The 20499-nt window shown below is 39.3% G+C and overlaps 4 protein-coding genes across 10 annotated transcripts in view; 2 read left to right on the forward strand and 2 right to left on the reverse strand.

Moving 5' to 3' along the window:
• The first annotated feature begins 366 nt into the window (after positions 1 to 366).
• On the forward strand, positions 367 to 4049 carry arf1 (ADP-ribosylation factor 1). 3 transcript variants are annotated; one of them, XM_086273533.1, is made up of 5 exons: positions 367 to 635; positions 1966 to 2159; positions 2248 to 2358; positions 2478 to 2602; positions 2698 to 4049. In XM_086273533.1, exons 2-5 carry the CDS (start codon positions 2015 to 2017, stop codon positions 2854 to 2856), a joined length of 540 nt encoding a protein of 179 aa, XP_086129659.1. In that variant the 5' UTR covers positions 367 to 635; positions 1966 to 2014; the 3' UTR covers positions 2857 to 4049. The 3 variants fall into 3 exon arrangements, with proteins under 3 accessions (XP_086129659.1, XP_086129658.1, XP_086129660.1); XM_086273532.1 differs by having other exon boundaries at positions 380 to 572; XM_086273534.1 differs by lacking the exon at positions 367 to 635 and adding an exon at positions 813 to 1143.
• A 1381-nt stretch (positions 4050 to 5430) lies between these two features.
• On the reverse strand, positions 5431 to 10640 carry lg18h1orf35 (linkage group 18 C1orf35 homolog). 2 transcript variants are annotated; one of them, XM_086273526.1, is made up of 9 exons: positions 10258 to 10640; positions 9994 to 10105; positions 8549 to 8699; positions 8417 to 8462; positions 8239 to 8321; positions 7357 to 7429; positions 7172 to 7251; positions 6815 to 6937; positions 5431 to 6010 (listed from the first exon to the last, which is right to left on the reverse strand). In XM_086273526.1, exons 2-9 carry the CDS (start codon positions 10088 to 10090, stop codon positions 5755 to 5757), a joined length of 909 nt encoding a protein of 302 aa, XP_086129652.1. In that variant the 5' UTR covers positions 10091 to 10105; positions 10258 to 10640; the 3' UTR covers positions 5431 to 5754. The 2 variants fall into 2 exon arrangements, with proteins under 2 accessions (XP_086129652.1, XP_086129651.1); XM_086273525.1 differs by having other exon boundaries at positions 9994 to 10640.
• On the forward strand, positions 9712 to 17676 carry guk1a (guanylate kinase 1a). Of its 4 annotated transcripts, none has more exons than XM_086273528.1 (7): positions 9712 to 9868; positions 13774 to 13887; positions 14065 to 14106; positions 14247 to 14482; positions 14652 to 14736; positions 14826 to 14911; positions 15754 to 17676. In XM_086273528.1, exons 1-7 carry the CDS (start codon positions 9847 to 9849, stop codon positions 15784 to 15786), a joined length of 618 nt encoding a protein of 205 aa, XP_086129654.1. In that variant the 5' UTR covers positions 9712 to 9846; the 3' UTR covers positions 15787 to 17676. The 4 variants fall into 4 exon arrangements, with proteins under 4 accessions (XP_086129654.1, XP_086129656.1, XP_086129653.1 ...); XM_086273530.1 differs by lacking the exon at positions 9712 to 9868 and adding an exon at positions 9975 to 10226; XM_086273527.1 differs by lacking the exon at positions 9712 to 9868 and adding an exon at positions 10412 to 10791.
• obscnb (obscurin, cytoskeletal calmodulin and titin-interacting RhoGEF b) overlaps positions 15961 to 20499 on the reverse strand; it is a 65255-nt gene continuing 60716 nt past the window's right edge. The window contains exon 82 of the mRNA XM_086273535.1: positions 15961 to 20263. Coding sequence (XP_086129661.1) covers positions 19156 to 20263 — 1108 coding nt within the window. The 3' untranslated portion in view covers positions 15961 to 19155. The remainder of the gene's footprint in view (positions 20264 to 20499) is intronic.

The following is a 20499-nucleotide window of genomic DNA, read 5'->3' on the forward strand; positions in this document are numbered from 1 at the left end:
TTACTCGATTTTAGATGTTAACTGAGAGATTGATGTTACATCTAGAAATAGGCAGTAGTCTGTTTGGGATTTAAAATAAATTAAAAAAAAAATCAGTTTTGATGACACTGAAAATCTGTTTATGTATAAAGGTGGATCAAGGATCAATAAGGGCTGGGCTGGTGAGCAGATGCAATGATTGCACTGGTATAAAAAAAACTTTATAAATTCCTATTCCTAGTTTTCAGGGAAATTTAAGATTCAATTTCAGTAGTAAATTAAAGTCAACAGGTCATAGACACAGCATGCTTATCGTGCATTTGTACTTGCCAGTACAAGGTAAAGCTATTTTTACTCTAAATAGTGCCATAACTAAAAAAAAAAAAAAAAAAAAAAAAAACCTAAACTAAAAAAAAAAACGAACTAAAAGTGGAGGCTGTCATGTGTGCGTGTGTTTCTCCCCGCAACCACAGGGGGAGACACTTCTCCCGGCACGGTGAACGCAGGAGTTTTGCAGGAACCTCTGACGTGTCAGACTGTCGCCATTTTCCTAAGGAAGGAAACGCCTAGAGGGAACAAAACATTTCAACTGAGTAAGTGCAAGAGAGACTTTTTGTTAAAGAAAAAAGAAAAGGTAGCTTTTACAATATCTGAAGGTAAATGTACAAAACCCCATGTGTTGTCAAGCAAAATCGGCTTTAGTGTGTGCGATTCCGATCACCATAGTCAGAAAAATCTGACTTGCACCTTGTTAGCGGAATTATCTGAATCGACGAGTCTGTCCTTCCTTTCTGTGTGCGTGGGAGGTTTTTTTGTACTCTCTCGCACATGATTTCATATTCAGTGTAACTGGGAAACACATAAATAGAAATGCAATTGTTGTTTTTATTTCTCAAGTTGGTACTCTTAAAATCTGAGCGGGTCGGACGACTATTAGCGTTGCACCGTAACAAGCTAGCATCACCGTTTGTTTACCTGCTCTGAAAGTTTTTGCTCCGAGCTAAATATTGAAAATGCTCCAGTTAGCCGCGTAAAATATTCGGTTCCAAACTGCATAAACTGAAAAGACAAATACTGGTACAGGGTGACAGCTAGCGAGTTTCCTTATAATTTCATTTAGTAGCTTTCAGGAGTCACGGAGCGTTTAACGTCCCTTTTATCGAGGTTGGTGCTACCACGAGTTTCTGCCTTTAAGTAGAATTCAGAAGCTCATATATTGCATATAGTATACATCACACTGATTAATGCGAGTGCGATAACAGAAAACTGCTTACAGATAATTGTGTTTAGCACAACAGTAGCATCATACTGATTTCTGAGGATATTTAAAAATGTCCTAAAAGTGTCTAACAGCCTTTACAGTTGCACTCCCATGCTGCCCACGTGACTCAATAACAGCAAAATTTCAAACATTCACCTTTAATATTTTGACACAAGCAAATGTAGCTGTCTGTAAGATGATTTGATCACGCCGTAAGACCCATCTCACTGATTAGATGAGGCTAACAAAACTTTAGTCATGGACATAGACTTTATTTAATCCCACACAGAGGAAATTCACTTGTTACAATAGTATAAGGGACAGGAAGAAAAAGCAAGTTAGAGATATATATTAGAAAAATAAAAATTGAAAATAAAATAGTGTACAAAAAATACCAAATTGCTATATGCAGAAAAATGCACCACTGTTTTTTTTATATGTACATTAAGTGCAGTGGGAGTAATAATAATAGTAATACATATGTATTTTTTAAAACTGTATCTAAGTTGCACACAATATTTTTTGTTTAATGTATGGCGATATTGAAGTTTGTTCTAGCCTGGATGGTGTGATCAACACATACTCAGACCTTCAGTTTACTGTCACAGCAATCAGAGGCAGTGTGTCCGTCATTTGGGAGGTTGGAACACGGTTTGGTGTTTTCTTATGTTTACCAGCAGCACGTCTCTGTATTGGAGCTGAACAACTCCTCTCTTTCTTCACAGGTTTTCTTTTTGTTTTTTTGGCCTTTTTGGGTTCCTGTCACCAGCCGCCATGGGGAATATGTTTGCAGGACTGTTTAAAATGTTCGGGAAGAAGGAGATGAGGATACTCATGGTGGGTCTGGATGCTGCTGGAAAGACAACGATTTTGTACAAGCTTAAACTCGGAGAGATTGTGACTACCATCCCTACAATAGGTAATACAAAAACTGTTTTACACGACACAGGAAGGAAGCCTAAAGACTCGGTTTGTTTTTAATGTGAATATTTGTTTCATATCTACAGGTTTTAATGTGGAAACGGTAGAATACAAGAACATCAGTTTCACTGTATGGGATGTCGGCGGTCAAGACAAAATTCGACCGCTGTGGCGTCATTACTTTCAAAACACTCAGGGTAGGTTTTTTCCTCATCGCCTGATATTTGATGGCTCATGTTAGGACTGCTATTTGAACATGTCTTCTGGTTTGTATTTAGAAGATTTACACCCATTTATTTGATTGCACTTGCTCCAGGTCTTATCTTTGTCGTGGACAGCAATGATAGAGAGCGATGTGGAGAAGCTCGTGAAGAGCTCCTGAGAATGTTGGCAGAGGATGAGCTGCGTGACGCCGTGCTGCTAGTGTTTGCCAACAAACAAGTAAGTCATCAAGTCTTTTATATAAGCAGGTGTACATCATAAACACTTTTCACCTTTCCTTTGTCTAATGATTTCTCACCTTCTTTTTTTTATAGGACCTCCCAAATGCTATGAATGCAGCAGAACTCACAGACAAGCTCAATCTTCATTCCCTGCGCAACCGACAGTGGTACATCCAGGCGACCTGTGCCACCACCGGAGATGGCCTCTATGAAGGGCTGGACTGGTTGTCTAATCAACTCAAGAACCATTAATGATTACGGCATTTTAAAATCCAATCTCCTCCACCCCAATCTCTGACCTTGCTAAGATCTTGCTAAACTGAGTTATGTTGTACTGGAAGCTGTTATTACCACAAACATGCAGGCCAGTGGTGGGGGTGGGCTATTCTTGTAAAGCAGCTTTATTTTTATTTTTTTCACATTTTATGTAAGTGTAAATAAAGTTGGTAATGGGGCAGCTTGTTGCACGCTTTAAAATCCTACTGTGGTGATTTGTCTTTCTGGCTGTTGGGCAGCCATGTGTGCATTGAATAGAAAAACAAAGGCAGGGACTTTACCAGCAGATAAAGGTTACACGTACTGTAAGGACTGATTTTAATTTTTTATTAGAAACAATAAAGAATCATACACTGATTATGCACTACTTGCAACTACTACTGGTAATTTTTATCAGTAACTAGAAGTACCAGCGCCTCAAAATAAGTATAAACACTGGCATTGACTATATGTACTGACATTGCCCCCCCCACCTCCGTCACGCACAATCTGTGAACACCTACCAGCCTTTGTTGTTTTAAACTAAGAAATGTTGCATTGACCTCACATCTACCTGCTTTGGGGTAACAGGGAGGAGCCAGCCTCTTGAGCCTGCATTGAATTCTTGTATTTTAGAGTCTCAGGTTGAATATGTGCTGCCTTTGCAATGTACTTGTTAGCAAAACTGCATGATGTAGTCTGTTTGTCTTTAAGGGCATGCATTATTATCTACTGGGTGTTTACATCATACAGCTGCAAAGGAACTCTTAGCCCACTAATTACTATAGCCATACACTGTTAATTTGTTGTAAGGAGTGGCTTAGCATCCTCACTAAGGGCTCTATTAACGTTTGCCTTTTATTGAACTCAAACCTGGGAATTTGCATTGTGCAGCTATGACATTAGTGCCAATGTTTTCCTTTGCAGCACGTTGGGTTTTCTTTCGTAAACTGGCCGTCCATAAATGCCTTTTTTTTTTTTTTTAATATGAGACACATCACTTCCCCCCCTCCCCCCAAAACTTATTTGTAAAGGGTGTGGCTGTTTTAACTGATTGCATCGTTTGATTTTTAGCTGCCTAAAATGTAATGTTATTCTCTTCTGGTTGTCTGTGTTCTTATGTAAAGCTTGATACTGCAATTGATTTTCATTTTGTTTCACACCATGTAATAAAATCTAAGTTTATGCTGCTTTTTGTAGGCTGTCCCTTGACATCAACTATTACAGAATTAAATGAAGTTTTAGACTATTTAGACAAAAGGATTAGGCATCACCTTGGCATTTTTCTGCTCAGCGAATCAATCTAAAACAGAATATGAGAACACGTATGTGCAGCAATTAATTGGCAATTGATTTTAGTTGCAGCATTAATAGAATTACTATTACAAAGGCCCCAAACTTGTGTCTGTGACTTCTTAAGGCTATCACCCCTTGACCTAGGAAGAAATATGTTGCCCCAAGGTGATGAAACCACCCAGTGCTTAGGTTAAAGCAGTTATGTGAAGAGCACACCCTGTTTCACATTGTGTAAGGGTGGCAATCTAGGACCACATTCTTGCAGGTTGATTAGGCTGCTACGGTTAATGCAGCCAAGCCTGTAAAACATGGCAGGAGAGTATGGTAGCGGTGGAAGAGGAGGTAGTTTGAGTCTTGGGTCCCTCATAGGGTGGCTTTGTCTAGCCTTCTCTCCTGCTGCTTCATCAGCTTGGTTTGTGTGTGGCGGTCTAACGGTACTCGGCCATATAAAAAAAAAAAAAAGGGCCAGCCTAGTTTTTTGCACTCTTCTTTATGAATGCCTTGCTCTTTTTTTAGTGTACCCCCCCAGGTGCCAGTCCACAGAATACCCTCTTTCAGACCAATTCAAGGCAAATGCAAACACTACTCTATTATGACCAGTAAAGAGCATTCCAATGGTATCGCACCAGTCGGAGCTGAACCTAGAATGACGAGGGATTACTTAGAAAGGAGAATGGCCAGTGTCTGAGTAGTAGGATGAGACGGAGATGTATAGATGGAAAAAAAGGTGTCAAGAAGCATCTTGAAGGAGCAAATGTTTAGGTTTTCCAATATGAAAATGTAATCAATAGAAGTTTGTGTTGAAGGATTTTTGCCGGCAAGTGCTTAGGCAGTCAGGTGAACGGCTCGAATAGAACTTTCACTCAAAAGAATGGGGTTCAAGTCTATGCATTTTATTTGTTTTGATATGGGGTTTTTCTCCCTGTCACTGTGTGGTTAGGCACCAAAACTACATGCTTAGATTCAAGAAAAGAAATACTTATTAACATACACTCTTTTACCAGTTTGATTATAATCGTAGAAGGCTTCTTTGGCAGCAAGCCCTTGAAGCTACATTCCTGTGCAAAAAGTGCCAGTTGCACCATGTCTTTATGGTAACCTTAAAAAAAATAAATAAATCAGACACGTTCATGTAAATAACTGAATGAGTCATGTCATGACAGGGTCATGTAAGAATTTCCATGAGGGATTATTGTGTGTGCTTGCAGTAACAATGATCAGGGTTGAACTAATGTTAAATAAAAGCTTTGAGGACAAGGAAGAAAATCATTCCACTAGCTTTGGAAAAAAAGTTTCTATATTTATCCAAGATAAAACCCCCAAAATACAAAGCTTAAAGCAATACAGAGTACTTGATATTTGATGATTAAATAACTCGACGTGATCAAAAACTGTCAAACCAAAACACCAGTGTCACATGAGCAACCTTCTGAATGAAGAAGTTAAAACCTGAGGCTAAAGTCTGTTACACTGATTAGAGTCCATCCACAGTCTGTTTGGCTGTTCAAGTAAATAAGGTCTTGAGGGTCTGTCAAACTGCTGTAGAGCACTCTGTCCACATTATGCATGTTTGAATCGGGGGTGGGGGTGGGCACGACATTAGTCGTCCGAGTCTGTGTCATGGCGCCGCCTGTGGCTTTGTGTGGCACCAGCAGGGGCCTTCTTGTGGCTGGCAGGGTTGCGAGGGACAGGAGATCCTCCATCAGAGGAGTCTGTGTCGTGCCGCTGCCTTCGATGATGGGGGTTGGAGCGCTGTCGCTCAGCCTTTGCTCCCCCCCTTGAGTGGCTGTCATGGGGTCTGGCTCCGCTCTGACTAACGTATGATGGATTATGATGATGGTGGTCCTTTCTGTGCCTAAAAAGTACAAGGAAACAAATAGTGTTGGGATTAATGCTGTGAGGGTATGGAAGAATAAACGGCACCTGCAAGTGGAAATAACTGGCTATTTTTTTTGTTTGATAAAATTGTGTTCAAGGTTATTGTTATTCTTTTCCTATCGCACAAGTTACTGAAGCACATAAATAACAATGTTTAATCTGCCTCTTCAAATATTGAAATATAAAGAAAGTCTTGTGACGCATGCACCCCATATATAACACAACAAGTGAAGTTGTTGCATGTAAGACAGTGCCTCACTGCCCTCTAGTGCTGACACAACAATTTGGCTCCCAACAAAAAGACTGCAATGTAATTTAAAAATATAAACAGGGCTGCACATAAGTGGTTCGCTATCAAAATAAAAGATCCGCACCAGATAAGTTGTAACGCACGTTTGCGTACATAAGATGTTCTGGAGGAGGACAGACATTTGTTTAGAACTCTTAAAGATGTCGAAGAAGCAAGCTCCGTAAGCAAATACTTTGGTGTTTCTTAATGTAAACCTCGTTCACCCATTCACACACCTACTTGAGGAAGTGCTTTTTTTTCATGCCTAAGCACTTTTAACCTAATACACACACGCTCACATTCCGATGGACGCATTGAGGGCAGACTGGGGTTCTTTGCCCAAAGATACTTCCAATTAGAAGTGGGAGCAGCCAGGGATTGATCTACCTCCACAGACCCGTCTTTAAAAACACGATTCTAAAAACATATTTTGAGTTTGGTCCAGACTCACGCTGAATAGTGTTTGAACGTTAAATGCAGAAATAAACCAACCTCTTCCTGTTGTCCTCAGAATCGGAGGAGGATGAGTCTCTCCTTTTTCGTTTTTTCTTTTTTTCCTTTTTCTTTTTCTCCTTTTTGTTCTTTTTTTCTTTGTTTTTCTTATTACTGTCATGCCTTCAGAGAGGGAAAAGAAAGTAGTGAAGATTACATTTCAACAAATTACATTATTTTTTCATTTCAAATGTATTATTATCAGTATTATTATTATTTACGCATTCTCATTCATTTGTTCACTGGCTATTATTAAAAGAAAACTTAAGAAACTGGATACAGGGTCAGATTTTGTCCAGTAAATCTAAAAGTTTGTGTGTCTGCAATATTTTACAAGTAGTAATTATCCAGTCTCACCTCTGTTCCTCCACCTGTTTTACTGCACTCTCATTTGTTTTTGTTGCTGAAGCTTCTGTATGACCTTCAGTCCTGACGTGCTGGACAAAAAGCATTTCTTAATTTTTGCACAGAGTGTAAAATGCCTCAAAGCAGAGTAATGTCTAAGCACCACTACCCCAAAAAAGGTAATAACACAATCTTACTGTAAAAACCGGCAAGCCCATTTTAGCAACTTCCTTTTCTTTCTGGGACAGGACCATTCTCCGAGACCCTGCACTGCAGAAGGAAACATTGAAAACACAATAAGACACTTTAGAATCAAAACATTGAGAAAAGAAGCTCTTTTGACACCACTTTTTCCATGATGACAGTTTACATTTTTGCTGACTTATCAAATACACTAACTGGCCACTTTGCTAGGTACGCCCGTTCAACAAATATCTAATCAACCTGTCACAAGGCAGCAACTCAGTGCATTTAGATGTGTAGACATGTTTAAGAAAATGTGCTGAAATTTAAACTGAGCATCAGATTGGTGAAGAAAAGTGACACTGAGCAAGGCATTGGTGTTGGTCCCAGATGGGCTGGTCTGAGTTTTTCAGAAACTCCTGATATACTGGGTTTTTCCAACACAACAATCTCTAGCGTTTACAGAGAATAGTTTGTTTTGGGGTTTTTTAACTTAAAACATAAGATATCCAGTGAGGTACTATCATGCCAATATAGACCAAGATCTCTGAGGAATGTTTCCAGCATCTTGTTGAATCTATAACACGAAGAATTAAAGTATTTCTGAAGGCAAAATGGCGTTGAACCCTAATAACCCCCAACGAACTAGCAAGGGGGTACCTAATAAAGTGACCAGTGAGTGTATGATTAATTTAAAACAAGAGTCCCTGATAAAGATTAAACTACCTTCACCTTCAGGTTCTACCTTCACCTTAGTGATGCATACTGTCCTTTTAACAAATATTCATTTATTTTTATGTTGTTGCTTTTCTAGATTTATTTATTTTACTCCAAAAATAAAGCACCTTTAAACATCACTGTTTCATGTGGAAAAAGCAAACATAAAAAGAAGTCACCTGGAGCTTCCTAAACCAGAAACACGGTCAACATTTCTCTCGTCGCCATCAGCCTCGTCCCTCCTGCAAACCTCTACAAGGTCCTGCCATAGAAAGTCAAATAAAAATTCACATCACTAAGCTTTTGAACAATAGCAGATTTTTTTTTTTTTAATCATTCATAATTTAAGTCACACACCTCTTTGGTTAGACCAGTCGGTTGTCTCTTTATATTCTTGTGCCCTCTAAATTGATAATGGAAAATGAGAAATTACTAAACTGGTCAGTTTAAACTTCCTGTTTTATCTCTTTTATGGGAAGTTGTACATACAGTGCAGCCATCAACGCTTCTTCCTCTGCTGCCTTGACAGCAGCAAGTTCCTCCTCTCTGGACAAAGGTGCACCACCCTTTTTGTCCTTTGCATACCATGTCAGATCTTTGCCTTTTTGCCAACGCCCCACTGGTGCCATCAAGGAGTTACCTGGAAACAGAGGAAGTGATGACACGTGATAAAGATTACGGATTCCAGAACATGATGTATGATAATTTCCTTTTCATTCTTAAGTAGGGCTGTGCGATATGACCATATCCAGATAAAAAACATCTATCGTCCGATAATGATATAAATAACAAAAATTTATCATTTTCTGTAAATTCTGTGAATCTCGGGTAGCTGAAGTGTTTCCAGCTGGGCGTCGTGTATCTGGAGTCGAGTGTTTTACCGATGCATGAAACTACACATTTTTAGACATAGGTTGTAACGACCGCCGTTTTCTTTGCGAGTATTTATTACAGGGCTGCTGCAGGGAAAAGCCTGTTCTAACGTTTAAGTCTGAGGTTTATTCAGTTTATTTTGAAAACTCTCAACAGGATCTTGAGCTTTATTGTGAAAGGTTTATGTTTTGGGCCATAGCATAACACTGAATGAAGCCAGTGTTACAGAAATCCAGATGGTGTCAACATTGTTTTTTCCCCAAATAGTCAAGAATTGTGCATTTTTGTTTTGAAATTATTTACAGTACGTATAGGAGGGTAAAGTCAATTAAAACAATGTCTTGTGTACACACGATAATTGTGTGTGTACAAAAATGTGCACAAACACAAACTTTAATGGATTTTAGGGGCCCCTCACTAAAACGACTTATTCATTAGTCATGGCAAAGATGATGTTGGTATTGTTAGTATTGTCCCTTTTTTAAGTTTCCTTATTATGTACAACTTAAAAGAAAAAATACTTTTTTTTTTATCTTTCTATTAGCATCCTCCCCTCCACAGCCACGTGTTTAAACAATATATTTTAACATATGCTGATAACATCATCTATAATGAGGACCTTACTGTACAATAATATTAATATGATGCTTTTCCATGAGTGCTTTTTAAAATGCACGTTCCTGAACAATTTAAGTAGGGTTACTTTTGGGAGTCCTATTTTTCATCGGTGGTGGCCGCTATGTAGGCTAGCTGCTGTTGGTTTGCTGGGCATGCTGGCAACTGTGTAGGCTCACATAACGGAGAGACTACGTGTCTGTGCTCAGGGGTGGGAGCAATGAAAGCTAGGACTTGCTTTGTGTAGACTGAAAGACAAGGCGAAAACCCAGCCATTAGACCCATCCAGACTTCGTGTAATGAGGGAAACGACAACAAAAGGTATGGGAGAGTTGCATGTGAGGCCGTGGTGTGCGTAGTTTAAGAGCTCAGTTAGAGCGATATGAGCAGCACCGCATCTGGTTGCTGCTGATAGCAGACAGATGGCTACGATCTCCTGTACTTACCGAGATAGTTTTCTCTGTGTTTGTCGACTTTCACTTCATTCCAGTTGAACTGGTCCTGACCTCCCCGTACACCTCCAGATCTCGAGGAACCGAACATTTTAATCGGGTATCTCTAAAAGTTAAGGCAAAAACAACGTCCTGTTAACGCGAAGAGCTAACTTTTAGCCACGTTAGCACATGACCCGCGCGACCGGCTAGGCCTTCAGCTAACACTCATCCGGGGAGTTTTTGTGGTAAGTTTAAATTCCCTATGGTTACTAGGACCTGTTGGTGAGAGGCTTGCTTCTTAGTGGTAATGCTTCCTTTGCCTAGAGGCAAACTGCTTCCAGTTTCCCCAAGTCTCCGCAGAGCGCAGGGGAAATAGTTTGTTTAAACGCTAGTTAGCTTAAAATCGTTAATATGCGTCTTTAGGTTATAGTAATTACTGCCAGCCCGCGCACATGTCGGTACTGCCGCTTTTGAAGAGGCTGCCTGATTCCAGTTGAAAGCATACATGCATTCACAATAATAATAGCTTTAAAATATCAGCGTCTTCGTCATTATTTGTTTGGCTAATGTTGCTAAAAGCCCTGCTTTTTCAGCATTCTCTCGCGCGCATTCTTGACGCTCGTGAACGTCACTTGTTGGTGTTTTGGCCTGTGGTGATGACGTAGGCAGCACGGGTATCTTTAATGGCTCTCGCGGTGAAGACTCGGAGCACAGCAAGGGAGGGAGAAGACACGCAGGAGACGGTGCTTTAAGTTGTGGATTAACGCTATTCCTGTCCCATAATGAGACATTTTTCCAGGCTATTTTCAGGTAGGAATGAGGACGTTTGGTGGGGTTTTCTGCTCTCTCCAAATTGCGTGTTGTGTCACGATATCTGAGCGTGCCATTCATTCCTGGAGTCCCATAAGAGAAGAAGATGGTTCATGTGTTTACCAGAGTGTTTTAAATTAACATGGCTGACACAATGTTACCTGTGGTTTAATTGTTAGTAAGTCTGGTTTGGGATGTGTGATTCAGGCATGGAATAATGGTAGAAGTGCATTTAAGCCTATTTTAAATCCCCATTTCACTTCCAACAACTTTAACTTCTTATTACAATAATGTCAGTTTTTATATGATTATAACATACAGACTTTGCAGTTCCTGTGTGCTATATATTAACATCAAATGCATATGAGAAACAGATGACGAGGCCTCACTATGTGAAAAAGATACGAACTGTTTGTCCTCCTGATTAGAACAAAGCCACTGTTATCTTGATGTTACATAGTGTTAGGGCGACCAGATGTCCCCTCTTTTGTTCTCCTGCCTTTCACACATCTTGAGACAGCGTCCCACATTTTGGCTGGGTCTGCAGGACACACACTTTTCTAAACTCTGGGCCTTACCCAGTAAATATGAAGGGCAGGCTTCTTATTACAGTCAAATTAAGTAAACCATCTAATGTTGGGCCCATCAGCGAAAATTACAAATTACCCCCCCCCCCCCCCAAAAAAAAAGCTATAATGGAAAATACTATAGAGAAAACGAAGCAGCAGCTAAATTGTGTGTGTCATAATCGCCTAAAAACTGCTGAGAAAAATGTATACCAATTTGTGGATCCCTACAGAAACTGACAGACTGTTACCAGACAGAATAGAAGCTGAACTAAGAGAAGATACAGAAGTGTATATAAAGCTTTCATGTGGTGCAAAAGCTAACTTTAGCTGCCTTTTATCCTTATTGTGTTTACTTAGTAAGAGATTTGGAAAAGCTGCACTAATCTATTTGACTACCTCCCGTCATTGTTTTTCCCCACGTTTAGTTTGTTGTATCTGTTCACCCAACATCCTGTGTGTGGTATTACAGGATTGTTACAAGATGGACCAAAGCTTTGTAACTTATTTTTTCCAGCTACATTTTCCCAGTTCAATTAGACATCAATTAGATTTTTTTTCAATTCAGTTTTAATTTTATAGCACCAAATAACAACAGCAGTTACCTCAAGGTGGTTTGTATTGACATACTCATTTTTGTTTTGTTTTGGGGCTTTTTAGAAAAATTCCAGAGACCAGGGATATTATTATAATGTCTTTTTAAGCCCATATAAGAACCAAATATGCAAAATATCAAGAAATATTTGCTTAAAAGGAGGCTGCATAAACTTTCTTTAAAGAAAAATATCCAGATTTTTATTTCTTGTAACGTTCACACTGAACATGAAGCGGATTGTCTCTGACTTTAAAAATGCAACATTGCATGTGATTTTCAAATCGCGCTTCAGGAAATGATTGCATTACATGCAATTTAGTGCACGTGGTTAAAGTCAGGCGCCATGCAGCTTCCAATAAATGCTGTGTGTTGATTATAAACTCACATGGCTCTCATTTCCTCTCATGCTGCTCAGTTTATGTAGGAAAGGTGTTCTGTGTTAATTATTTTAGTGTCTTGTGTTCTTACTTAAAGGGTGCACGCTATGCTCTTTACAGCTTGATAATTTCATACTTGGACTCCGCTAGAGTGGCTTTGCATGATTTACAGTCTCAGTCCAGCCCTGCTGGATTAAATAATCAAATATTAAACATAAAATCCTATAAATTATTTAAAGAATCCAGTTTTTATAAAATGAACTCCTACATCCTTTTATTAGCCATGATTCTGTTTATGGGAAGCATTTGAAAGATGATGGAGGAAAACTGCTTGGAAATCAGAAACCTCATAATAATGTGAATTTTATTCTCTGCTCTTAAAAGATCACACGAGCATCCAAACATGCAGATCAGTTTACTTTTGCTTTCATTTTAAAAGATTGCTTAGACTTTATTGGGATTCAGACACCTCACCTTGACGTAGTAGTGTAGTTAAAACTAGTGTTTTAATGCCTTTTATTATGCTGTGTTATCTTCTTTACTAGGTTCAGTGTTTTTTTTCGAGACACTTTGAGTGTCTTGTAATGAGAGGTTGTTTGAGCATTAGGGCTGAAACCAAAATGCATACATGGCTGCATTATAGCAAGTCACTACCAAGTCATAAGATATTTAAACTGAATCATAAGATGGAACTTTAAAAAAAAAACTAGTGCAGTAAAATTGGCCCTGCCCACTCCCCGTCTCTCCACCCATCTGCTTTTAAACACAATCTGCAGACACACAATCGTTCCCTTCCTGTTGACTTGATTTTCCTGTCTGCGTCAGCTCTGTGTGTTTTGAGGTAAGGGGGTTAGGAGGAACGTGAGACTCATTGCTTAATTCTTTACTTTTGGTTGATAGTCAAGCAATTTGTAATAAAAGAAATGTGATGTAACAGGGAAGAAAAAGAGAGATGTAGAGAAACAAAGAACTCTGACTGCCTGCTCACAAGATGTTTGCAGATTTTAGTTTGAAGGCTGATGAAGGTGTAGTTTGAGTAAATAAAAATATCTGTTAATTAAATTTAAGATAATTTCCTTTTCTTTCTGACACTCACAACCAGAGTTGGGTGCTTCAATTAGTAGTTGTTCCTCGACAGCACTATGGTAACTTCACAGCTTGCTTACCAGTTGATTGCTTTAGCTCTCCTGAGGGCTGTTTTGCTCTCATCATGGTTTTTTTTTTTTAAACATTGCTGGCTTAGCATTTTATGGCGTGTCCCTCACCTCGCCGAGGCTTCTCTTTACCTGCCTTTTACTAACAAAAGAAGCAAAAACCCTTGTGACTGCACAGAGTAAAGTTGGTCCAGTGATGACTCATATTGTGTGGTTACAGATTTGCTCTGCAGCCTCGCCCATTTGTTTCCTATAACAAACCACACTCTTCTTTTCCGCTGTTATTTCAGTTATGGCTGGACCCAGGCCCGTGGTGTGTAGTGGCCCATCAGGGGTGGGAAAGAGCACTCTGCTGAAGAAGCTCATGAAGGAATATGAAGGTGTCTTTGGCTTCAGCATCTCACGTAAGTGTGTCTATGTCCCTGTAAAGAATTTCACATTACTTTTAATATTTATTATTTTGCTGTTGAGGTTTGTTAGTCATGAGTAAAGCTTTTATTTTCTCCCTAAGCGAGTAACAAATTGTTGCAGCGCCAGATTTTTAAACTCTAGTGTGACAGAAGTGTCTTTTCCGTTCTCAGATACGACAAGAAAACCCCGACCTGGAGAGCAGAACGGCATAGGTACGGCATGTCACTGCTCTTTCACAACCAATGAACCTGAAAGCAGGCTGATTAAACAGTTGGATTTTTTTCTCAATTGTCCTTTTTTTGTGTACTTTCTTTCTTCTTCTTCTTTTTTCTTTTTTCCTCCCGGGTTTCAGATTACCATTATGTTACGCGGGATGTGATGCAGGCAGGCATCGACAATGGCGATTTTATTGAGAGTGCAGAGTTTTCCGGGAACCTGTATGGGACGAGTAAAGCAGCTGTCCAAGAGGTCCAATCCAAGAACCTCATCTGTTTATTAGACATTGATATGCAGGGTGTGAAGAACATCAAAAAGACAGACCTCAATCCAATGTTCATTTCCATCCAGCCACCATCCATGGAAATCCTGGTAAGCACATAAGATTTGAAGTGTACACAGCACGTGTCTGTAGTTTCCCATTTTTGCCACCAAACAAGTGGGTGTTGTCACCAGTTAAATTTTGCATCACAGGGATCAGGTAAAACAGGTTTTGGCTTCTGAATTGCTTCTGTAGGTTGAACCTGTTCTCTTGTTTCAGGAAAAGCGTCTAAGAGGCAGAAAAACAGAGTCGGAGGAGAGCCTCCAAAAGCGTTTACAGACAGCCAAAATCGAGATGGAGTTTAGTAAGTAGCTGTGATTTGCTCTCAACAGATCAAAGTTACAAACTATAAATCTGCACGTCATAACCGACCATGAATGGATCTCTTTCTAGGCAAAGAACCTGGTGCGTTTGATGTTATAATCATCAATGATAATTTGGACGATGCTTATGCGAAGTTGAAAGACGCTCTTAAGGAGGTGAGTTACGATTTCACAACACACACTTTCTATTTATTTTTTTGTTTTTTGCAATCTGTCAGTTTAAAGTTTGGCAATTAAAGTTTTAACATTAACTTTAAATGTTATGCCAGGAACACTTTTAATTATTCAATGTATTTTATTCTAAACTAAACATCCGAATAGGGATATTTACTCTGTCTTCAAAATGACAAAACTGTGATTTATAAACAGCAATAAGACGGAGATGTTCTGCAGTTGAATAGGAGCATGTCAGCAAGTGCATGCAATTTTTGTAACAAACAGGTGGAAAGTGCAAATCTGTTGCCATCTGCATACAAAGAAATTCACATTAAACAGAAATTTGATGTTAACTGTTCACATTCAGTCCACCAGGACCTCATGGAACCTCTGAAACAAAAAATCTATCTAAACTTTATGAATCTGATGGCAATCTAATCAAACTGTCACCAAATTGAGAATGACTGCAGTCATTACAGGTTTCAATCATTTCAGAGAGGTTTTAAATTTATAGTAAGCCCTCTGTACTAGTTGGACTTGTGTAAAATGCATTTAACCTTAGATGTTTGTCAGAAAGATGTTACTAAAAGTTGATGAAGAATAAACCTTTATTGAATCCCGTTAGCTCAAAGGATTTTCGTCCGGTATGACTGGTAGGTTATGGATAAGAAAAATATTGGAACCACATCCTATAAAAAAACTACTTGCAGCCAGAGTGATTACTGTTCAGCAAACGTTGCATAGGCTTGCTTTCATGTTCTTAGTCTGTTCTTAGTTTCTTGCCACAGATCGATGTGTTCCCTGACTAATTATAAAACCTTTTTTTTTTTTTTTTCCTGCAGGAAATTCACAAGGTCAAGAAAGTGTCCTCATAGGAGAAAGCAGCATCATGGTCGTCGCTCAGCCACTCCACCGACACACAATTCCACTCTTGTACATTCCCTCAGATGGTGGTCTTTGAAACTAGGACAATTTCCTTCAGCAGATATACAAAAAGGTTTTTTTTTTAGAAGTAGTTACTAATAAATAACTTAGTGTAAAGTGGGACATTTTTATTTAATTTTTTTTACAAACAAAGTGCTTTTCACATTTTATTTTTACACTGAAGAGGAGACACCCTGAGAACTCTTACTTGAAGTACAACTGGCATGATGAGCGGGAACAATTTGATGCAGACAGAAAATACTGTGTGCAACCGTATTCTTTTGCAGAAGTACAATTCATTGCATCATCTGGACAGACTGGTTTTTCAAGGATTAGGGTTTTTTTGTTTGTTTTTTTGAGGGGGGTGGGGTTTCTTTCAGTCTTTTGCAACCAGCTACACTGTGTTGATGTTTAATGTCTTAGATGCAGTGAAATACACAAGTGATGGTCAGAGTTAGAGATTAAAACCAGCACTCGGGCCCCCTTTAAAATTTGGTAAGTAGGTTTGGGCAGTATCTTAGTATCGTGTGGTACCAGGCTTTTTTTTTCTTTTTCTTTTTTTAGACAGAGTACTTTCTGTACTGTTAAAAATACAGACACTCCTTTGTGTTATGCTTATGTGATGTATTTAGGTCATATTGTAGTGCACAGCACTCGTCAGAGGGCAATTACTTCTGATTAACAGCTGAGCTGAGTGAGCTGTGAAACATGGCAGTTGCAAATGTTGGGGTGGATTTCGAGTTTAGTCTCATCTCCCTAAAGATAAACAGTTTGTCATAGTTCAAAGTGAGCACCACCTGCCTGTACTGAGTAGTGTTGCTACGCTCTGGCTGTGTAGTTAAGCCATTTATTCTGACACAACTGTGCATTGTTAAGATCAAAATAATCAGGAAAGCTGATTTTATTTTATTTTTAATTTGGCAGATAGCCGCTTAACCTAATCGTGAATCAGTGTTGTGTTCTGATAATGTTCATGAGTTTCATAAACTAATATTTTTGGTGCCAGCTAGCGAGGGTGAGAGAGATTAAGCATTCAGCCAGCTAATCTCTCACCCTCCTACCTGAAGTGTCATCTGTCATCATCAGCTTTTAGTTTATTTACACAAATGTAATCGTAGACTTGGTGAAATGTGAGGAAGGTAAGAAAGACTATTTTGGCCAAGCCTATCAGGAACATGTGGTGACTCTTTACTTTTAGGGGATATACCTTTGAAACAGTAACATTATTCCAGAGTTAGTAAACGCTTTATTTTTTTATTATGTTATATAACTTGCCAGGTAATGTCCTGGTTCCTTACACTTTGTTTGCTGGAAAACTAAATACTGCTGTGCTCATGTAGAATTGAATCCCATCACAGAGTTAGAAACAGTACAACTACATTGTATTCTTTTATAACACATGTTTATTTAATGTTGTACATTTGTGAAAACTTTATATTGTGTAAGTTTCAGCTTTAGCTGTACAGTAAAATGACAGCAAATTTGTTGCTTTTTTTTTATTGCTTAGAATTGAGAAAACAGTAAATATTTTAAAAATGTCCATTTTAGATTGGATAGCCAATTATGCCTAAATCGTTATATTCCTGTATCTTGTAACATTCATTCCTTTGCTCAGAGTACTTTATGTTCCTGATGCTACTATTTAAATTCAAGTCTCACAAATGTTACATCATGCTGAACAAATACACGAAGGCCTCTTTAAAACCAAACTAGCTGTTATAGGAATGTGCTTGTTGTAAACATGTACTCAGCACTATGACTTTTATGTTGAAACATCAGTAAATGTTACCATACAACAATGCAGAGTTTGTGCTATATAAAGAAATTACTACAGAAGCTAATTATGTGGCATATTTGCAGTACTTTTATTCAATTGAACACGTTGTACTCAACCATGTTTTGTCCAAAACTACACATGTACAGTACAAGCAAGTACAATCAGTTTGTGATTTAAAATTATTACATAAAATCATCCTTTTAACAGACACCTTTTGATCAACACAAACACCACACATGTTTAATTAGGAAGTTACTCTAGTTACTTTTAAATTGCACTAAAAAGTTAGTAAATTTTGTCAGCTGAAGTACTTTGCATAAACATCTGCGCTCAATCAAATATAGGATGACAACTGGTTATTCTAGAGAAACACATCTGTCTTGGAGAAGCAAATACATGCAGTCACTCATCTACATATTTGTCACTTGCATAGGAATATCCCTGTAACAACCTGAGTTTACAGGCTGTTTCACCGCACTAGCAGACACAAATGCCAAAAAAGTTGAGTAAAAAATTCAGTTGATGGTAGGAACTTGGAAACAGGCATCTGTTCACCTACCAAATGATTTGCTCGCGCAAATGTCGTGTTTATAAACTGCTCACTAAGGAATCATTCACAACACCACAAAATAATGTAGTAGAGATTTGTGATTCTCCAATTTGATTAACTAACAGCTCCTGAAACACAACAATCCCCAAGTTTACACTACTTTTATATTCAGTGTTGTTTACTTGAAACATGCATCTCATTACCTCCCAATATTTCCAGCTCCAGGAATCCAAAGTGCCATAGCATGACCTGAATGGTACCAAAGTAAAACCTGAAAAAATATAAATCCTATTCATGTATGTTGCAATGGACTAAGGATTACATCTGGATCAGTTAATACTGGGGAGTAAAGCTGATCATTCAGCGTAGGTACACTGTTAAACATCATTGTAATTTGTTATCTCTCAAAAATGCATTTTATACCCAATAAAGACCAATAAAAAATAGACACTAGATTTCTCTGCAGTCACAAATTAATTATAACAATCATGCAAGTAAATAACTGTAATATGGTATACCAGTGGATTAACCATCACAGAAACATAAAACTTGTTGGTAATCACCAGTACTGTTAATTTAGGGAGCTGTGACATAAACCTTACACTGGGGTGGCAGTCTCATAAATTTGTCAATCACTGTATGTATAACCAAAAAACATTTATTTTATTTAAAGACTTCAACTCACCATTAGATATGAAGGTTTTAATCAGTAAATGTCAGACCTTTCTTAGCTTCTGCCCATCATGCATATTGTACATCACACAACATGTATATCCCTATAGTTTCCATCTCATCTGTAAGAGACAGTAGAGTCTAACAGTCTGTCAAGAAAATATCTAAGGATGACACTATTATCTGATTGGCAGGCTAAAAATGGAATGGTTTGTCAAATGCAGTAAATGTTGCTCAGGTTACCATCTGTATTTTCATGTTTAGTGAATGTCCCTATTTAAGACTAAGAGGGTTTGTGATGCCAAATTAAATGTTTGCTTTTCACTGGTTCTGATAAAGGTCATCTCTAATTTGAAGAGTGACAGGATTGCCAACTGATGTGTAACCATAGGTCTGAGTTGACACTTTGGTTTTAAAACTCTGCTGCCTGCCCTCAACTCTCTGCACCTCTGAGCAGTACGAAGGCTTCACTTCCAGCTTTGCATGGCTCACTTGAATAGGCACGTTCCTCTCCGCCCTGGACCGAGCCTCCCTGGCCTGCGGTGGGACAGCAGATGAGAAAAGGCTGCTGGAGAGATTCTCCCTGAACCGACTAAAGAAGCCAGTCCTTTGCCGGGGCACCACATCAGGCCGGCCCACGTTGAGAAGCACCGGCTGTCCCACTGTAGAACCGCCAATCTCTCTCTGAAGCACAGAGATCTCACAAGGCTTTTCGTTAACGTGTTGCGTGTGGGAGGAGCCATAAGTCTCTCCTTCCTCTGGGACGTAATCCTCCAAGTCCTCAAGGGTTAAAACACGATCTCCTTGTTTTAGGAACACAGGCTCTTGCTTTCTTGCAGATGTATCCTCCTCGTCATCGGGTTCAAAAATTACAGTTTGTTCATCATCCAGGTCGTCGTGATCTTCTCCAGCTGTAGCGAGAACAGAAGAGAGCTCGTGCGGCTCCCCAGAAGCAGACCCAGATGCAGCATCAGTCACCTCTTCCTCCCATGAGAGCGGCTGGCTGCTGATGTCTCCCTGCAGGTGGGCCTGTGCTTGCTCCACAAGCTTGTTGTTGGAATTGTTAGCATTTGGGTTTTCCACTGGAGACCTTTTGGGTCTCGAGGGTGTGCCTGCACGATCAGACCCTGCTGGCGAAATACCTCTCCTCCTGGACAACCTGGGAGACTTATTGACCTTATACTCGATGACCTCTTCTACTTCAACCCACCTGGGCTTGCTCTCTGTTCCCCTGGCTTCCGCCCCCTGGGGATCAGTAACATAGAGAGTTGGGATAGTGGTCTTTCTTGGAGTGGGCATCCTCCTTGTCCTGGCTGTAGGAAGCTCGGGGGTGGAAGTCTCAGAGCGGTGGACACCAGCAAGAGTCAAGCCAGGTGATCTGTGTCTTCTCATTCGAGGATTCTTCACCACGGTGGTTATAGTCTCCTCACTGGAATAAGAAGTGCATTAGGCCTATGTAAATAAAACCCACCTTGCTTGGAGTCTTGGATTTAAAAATAATATGATAGTAATAAGCTGCAGTAATTAGGCTGACAGTTGAAGTAGACAGCACCCTGATGAGAACAGCCCACCCTTTCATTATCCTTGTGATAGATTCCTTTTGCATCGAGGCTATAAATACTACACAATGCATACATGGAGCCAGAGAGGAAAAACACACACACA

The sequence above is a fragment of the Aulonocara sp. 'chitande type north' Nkhata Bay genome, linkage group LG18 (assembly GCF_057382095.1).
Source record: "Aulonocara sp. 'chitande type north' Nkhata Bay isolate Kocher_YH1m ecotype deep benthic linkage group LG18, A_spYH_male_GT1.1, whole genome shotgun sequence".
NCBI lineage: Eukaryota > Metazoa > Chordata > Actinopteri > Cichliformes > Cichlidae > Aulonocara > Aulonocara sp. 'chitande type north' Nkhata Bay.

What these genes read in the sequence shown, in the direction of transcription:
- lg18h1orf35 (XM_086273526.1), bottom strand. Translation starts at nt 10,090, where the DNA reads ATGTTCGGTTCCTCGAGATCTGGAGGTGTACGGGGAGGTCAGGACCAG. An exon ending in ACACAGAGAAAACTATCTCG is followed by an intron (nt 8,700 to 9,993) that starts GTAAGTACAGGA and finishes CTCTGTTTCCAG; the next exon opens with GTAACTCCTTGATGGCACCA. An exon ending in TGGGCTTGCCGGTTTTTACA is followed by an intron (nt 7,252 to 7,356) that starts GTAAGATTGTGT and finishes CTTTTTGTCCAG; the next exon opens with CACGTCAGGACTGAAGGTCA.
- arf1 (XM_086273533.1), top strand. Translation starts at nt 2,015, where the DNA reads ATGGGGAATATGTTTGCAGGACTGTTTAAAATGTTCGGGAAGAAGGAG. An exon ending in GACTACCATCCCTACAATAG is followed by an intron (nt 2,160 to 2,247) that starts GTAATACAAAAA and finishes TCATATCTACAG; the next exon opens with GTTTTAATGTGGAAACGGTA. An exon ending in TTACTTTCAAAACACTCAGG is followed by an intron (nt 2,359 to 2,477) that starts GTAGGTTTTTTC and finishes CACTTGCTCCAG; the next exon opens with GTCTTATCTTTGTCGTGGAC.
- guk1a (XM_086273527.1), top strand. Translation starts at nt 10,764, where the DNA reads ATGAGACATTTTTCCAGGCTATTTTCAG. An exon ending in TTTTTCCAGGCTATTTTCAG is followed by an intron (nt 10,792 to 13,773) that starts GTAGGAATGAGG and finishes CTGTTATTTCAG; the next exon opens with TTATGGCTGGACCCAGGCCC. An exon ending in CAAAATCGAGATGGAGTTTA is followed by an intron (nt 14,737 to 14,825) that starts GTAAGTAGCTGT and finishes ATCTCTTTCTAG; the next exon opens with GCAAAGAACCTGGTGCGTTT.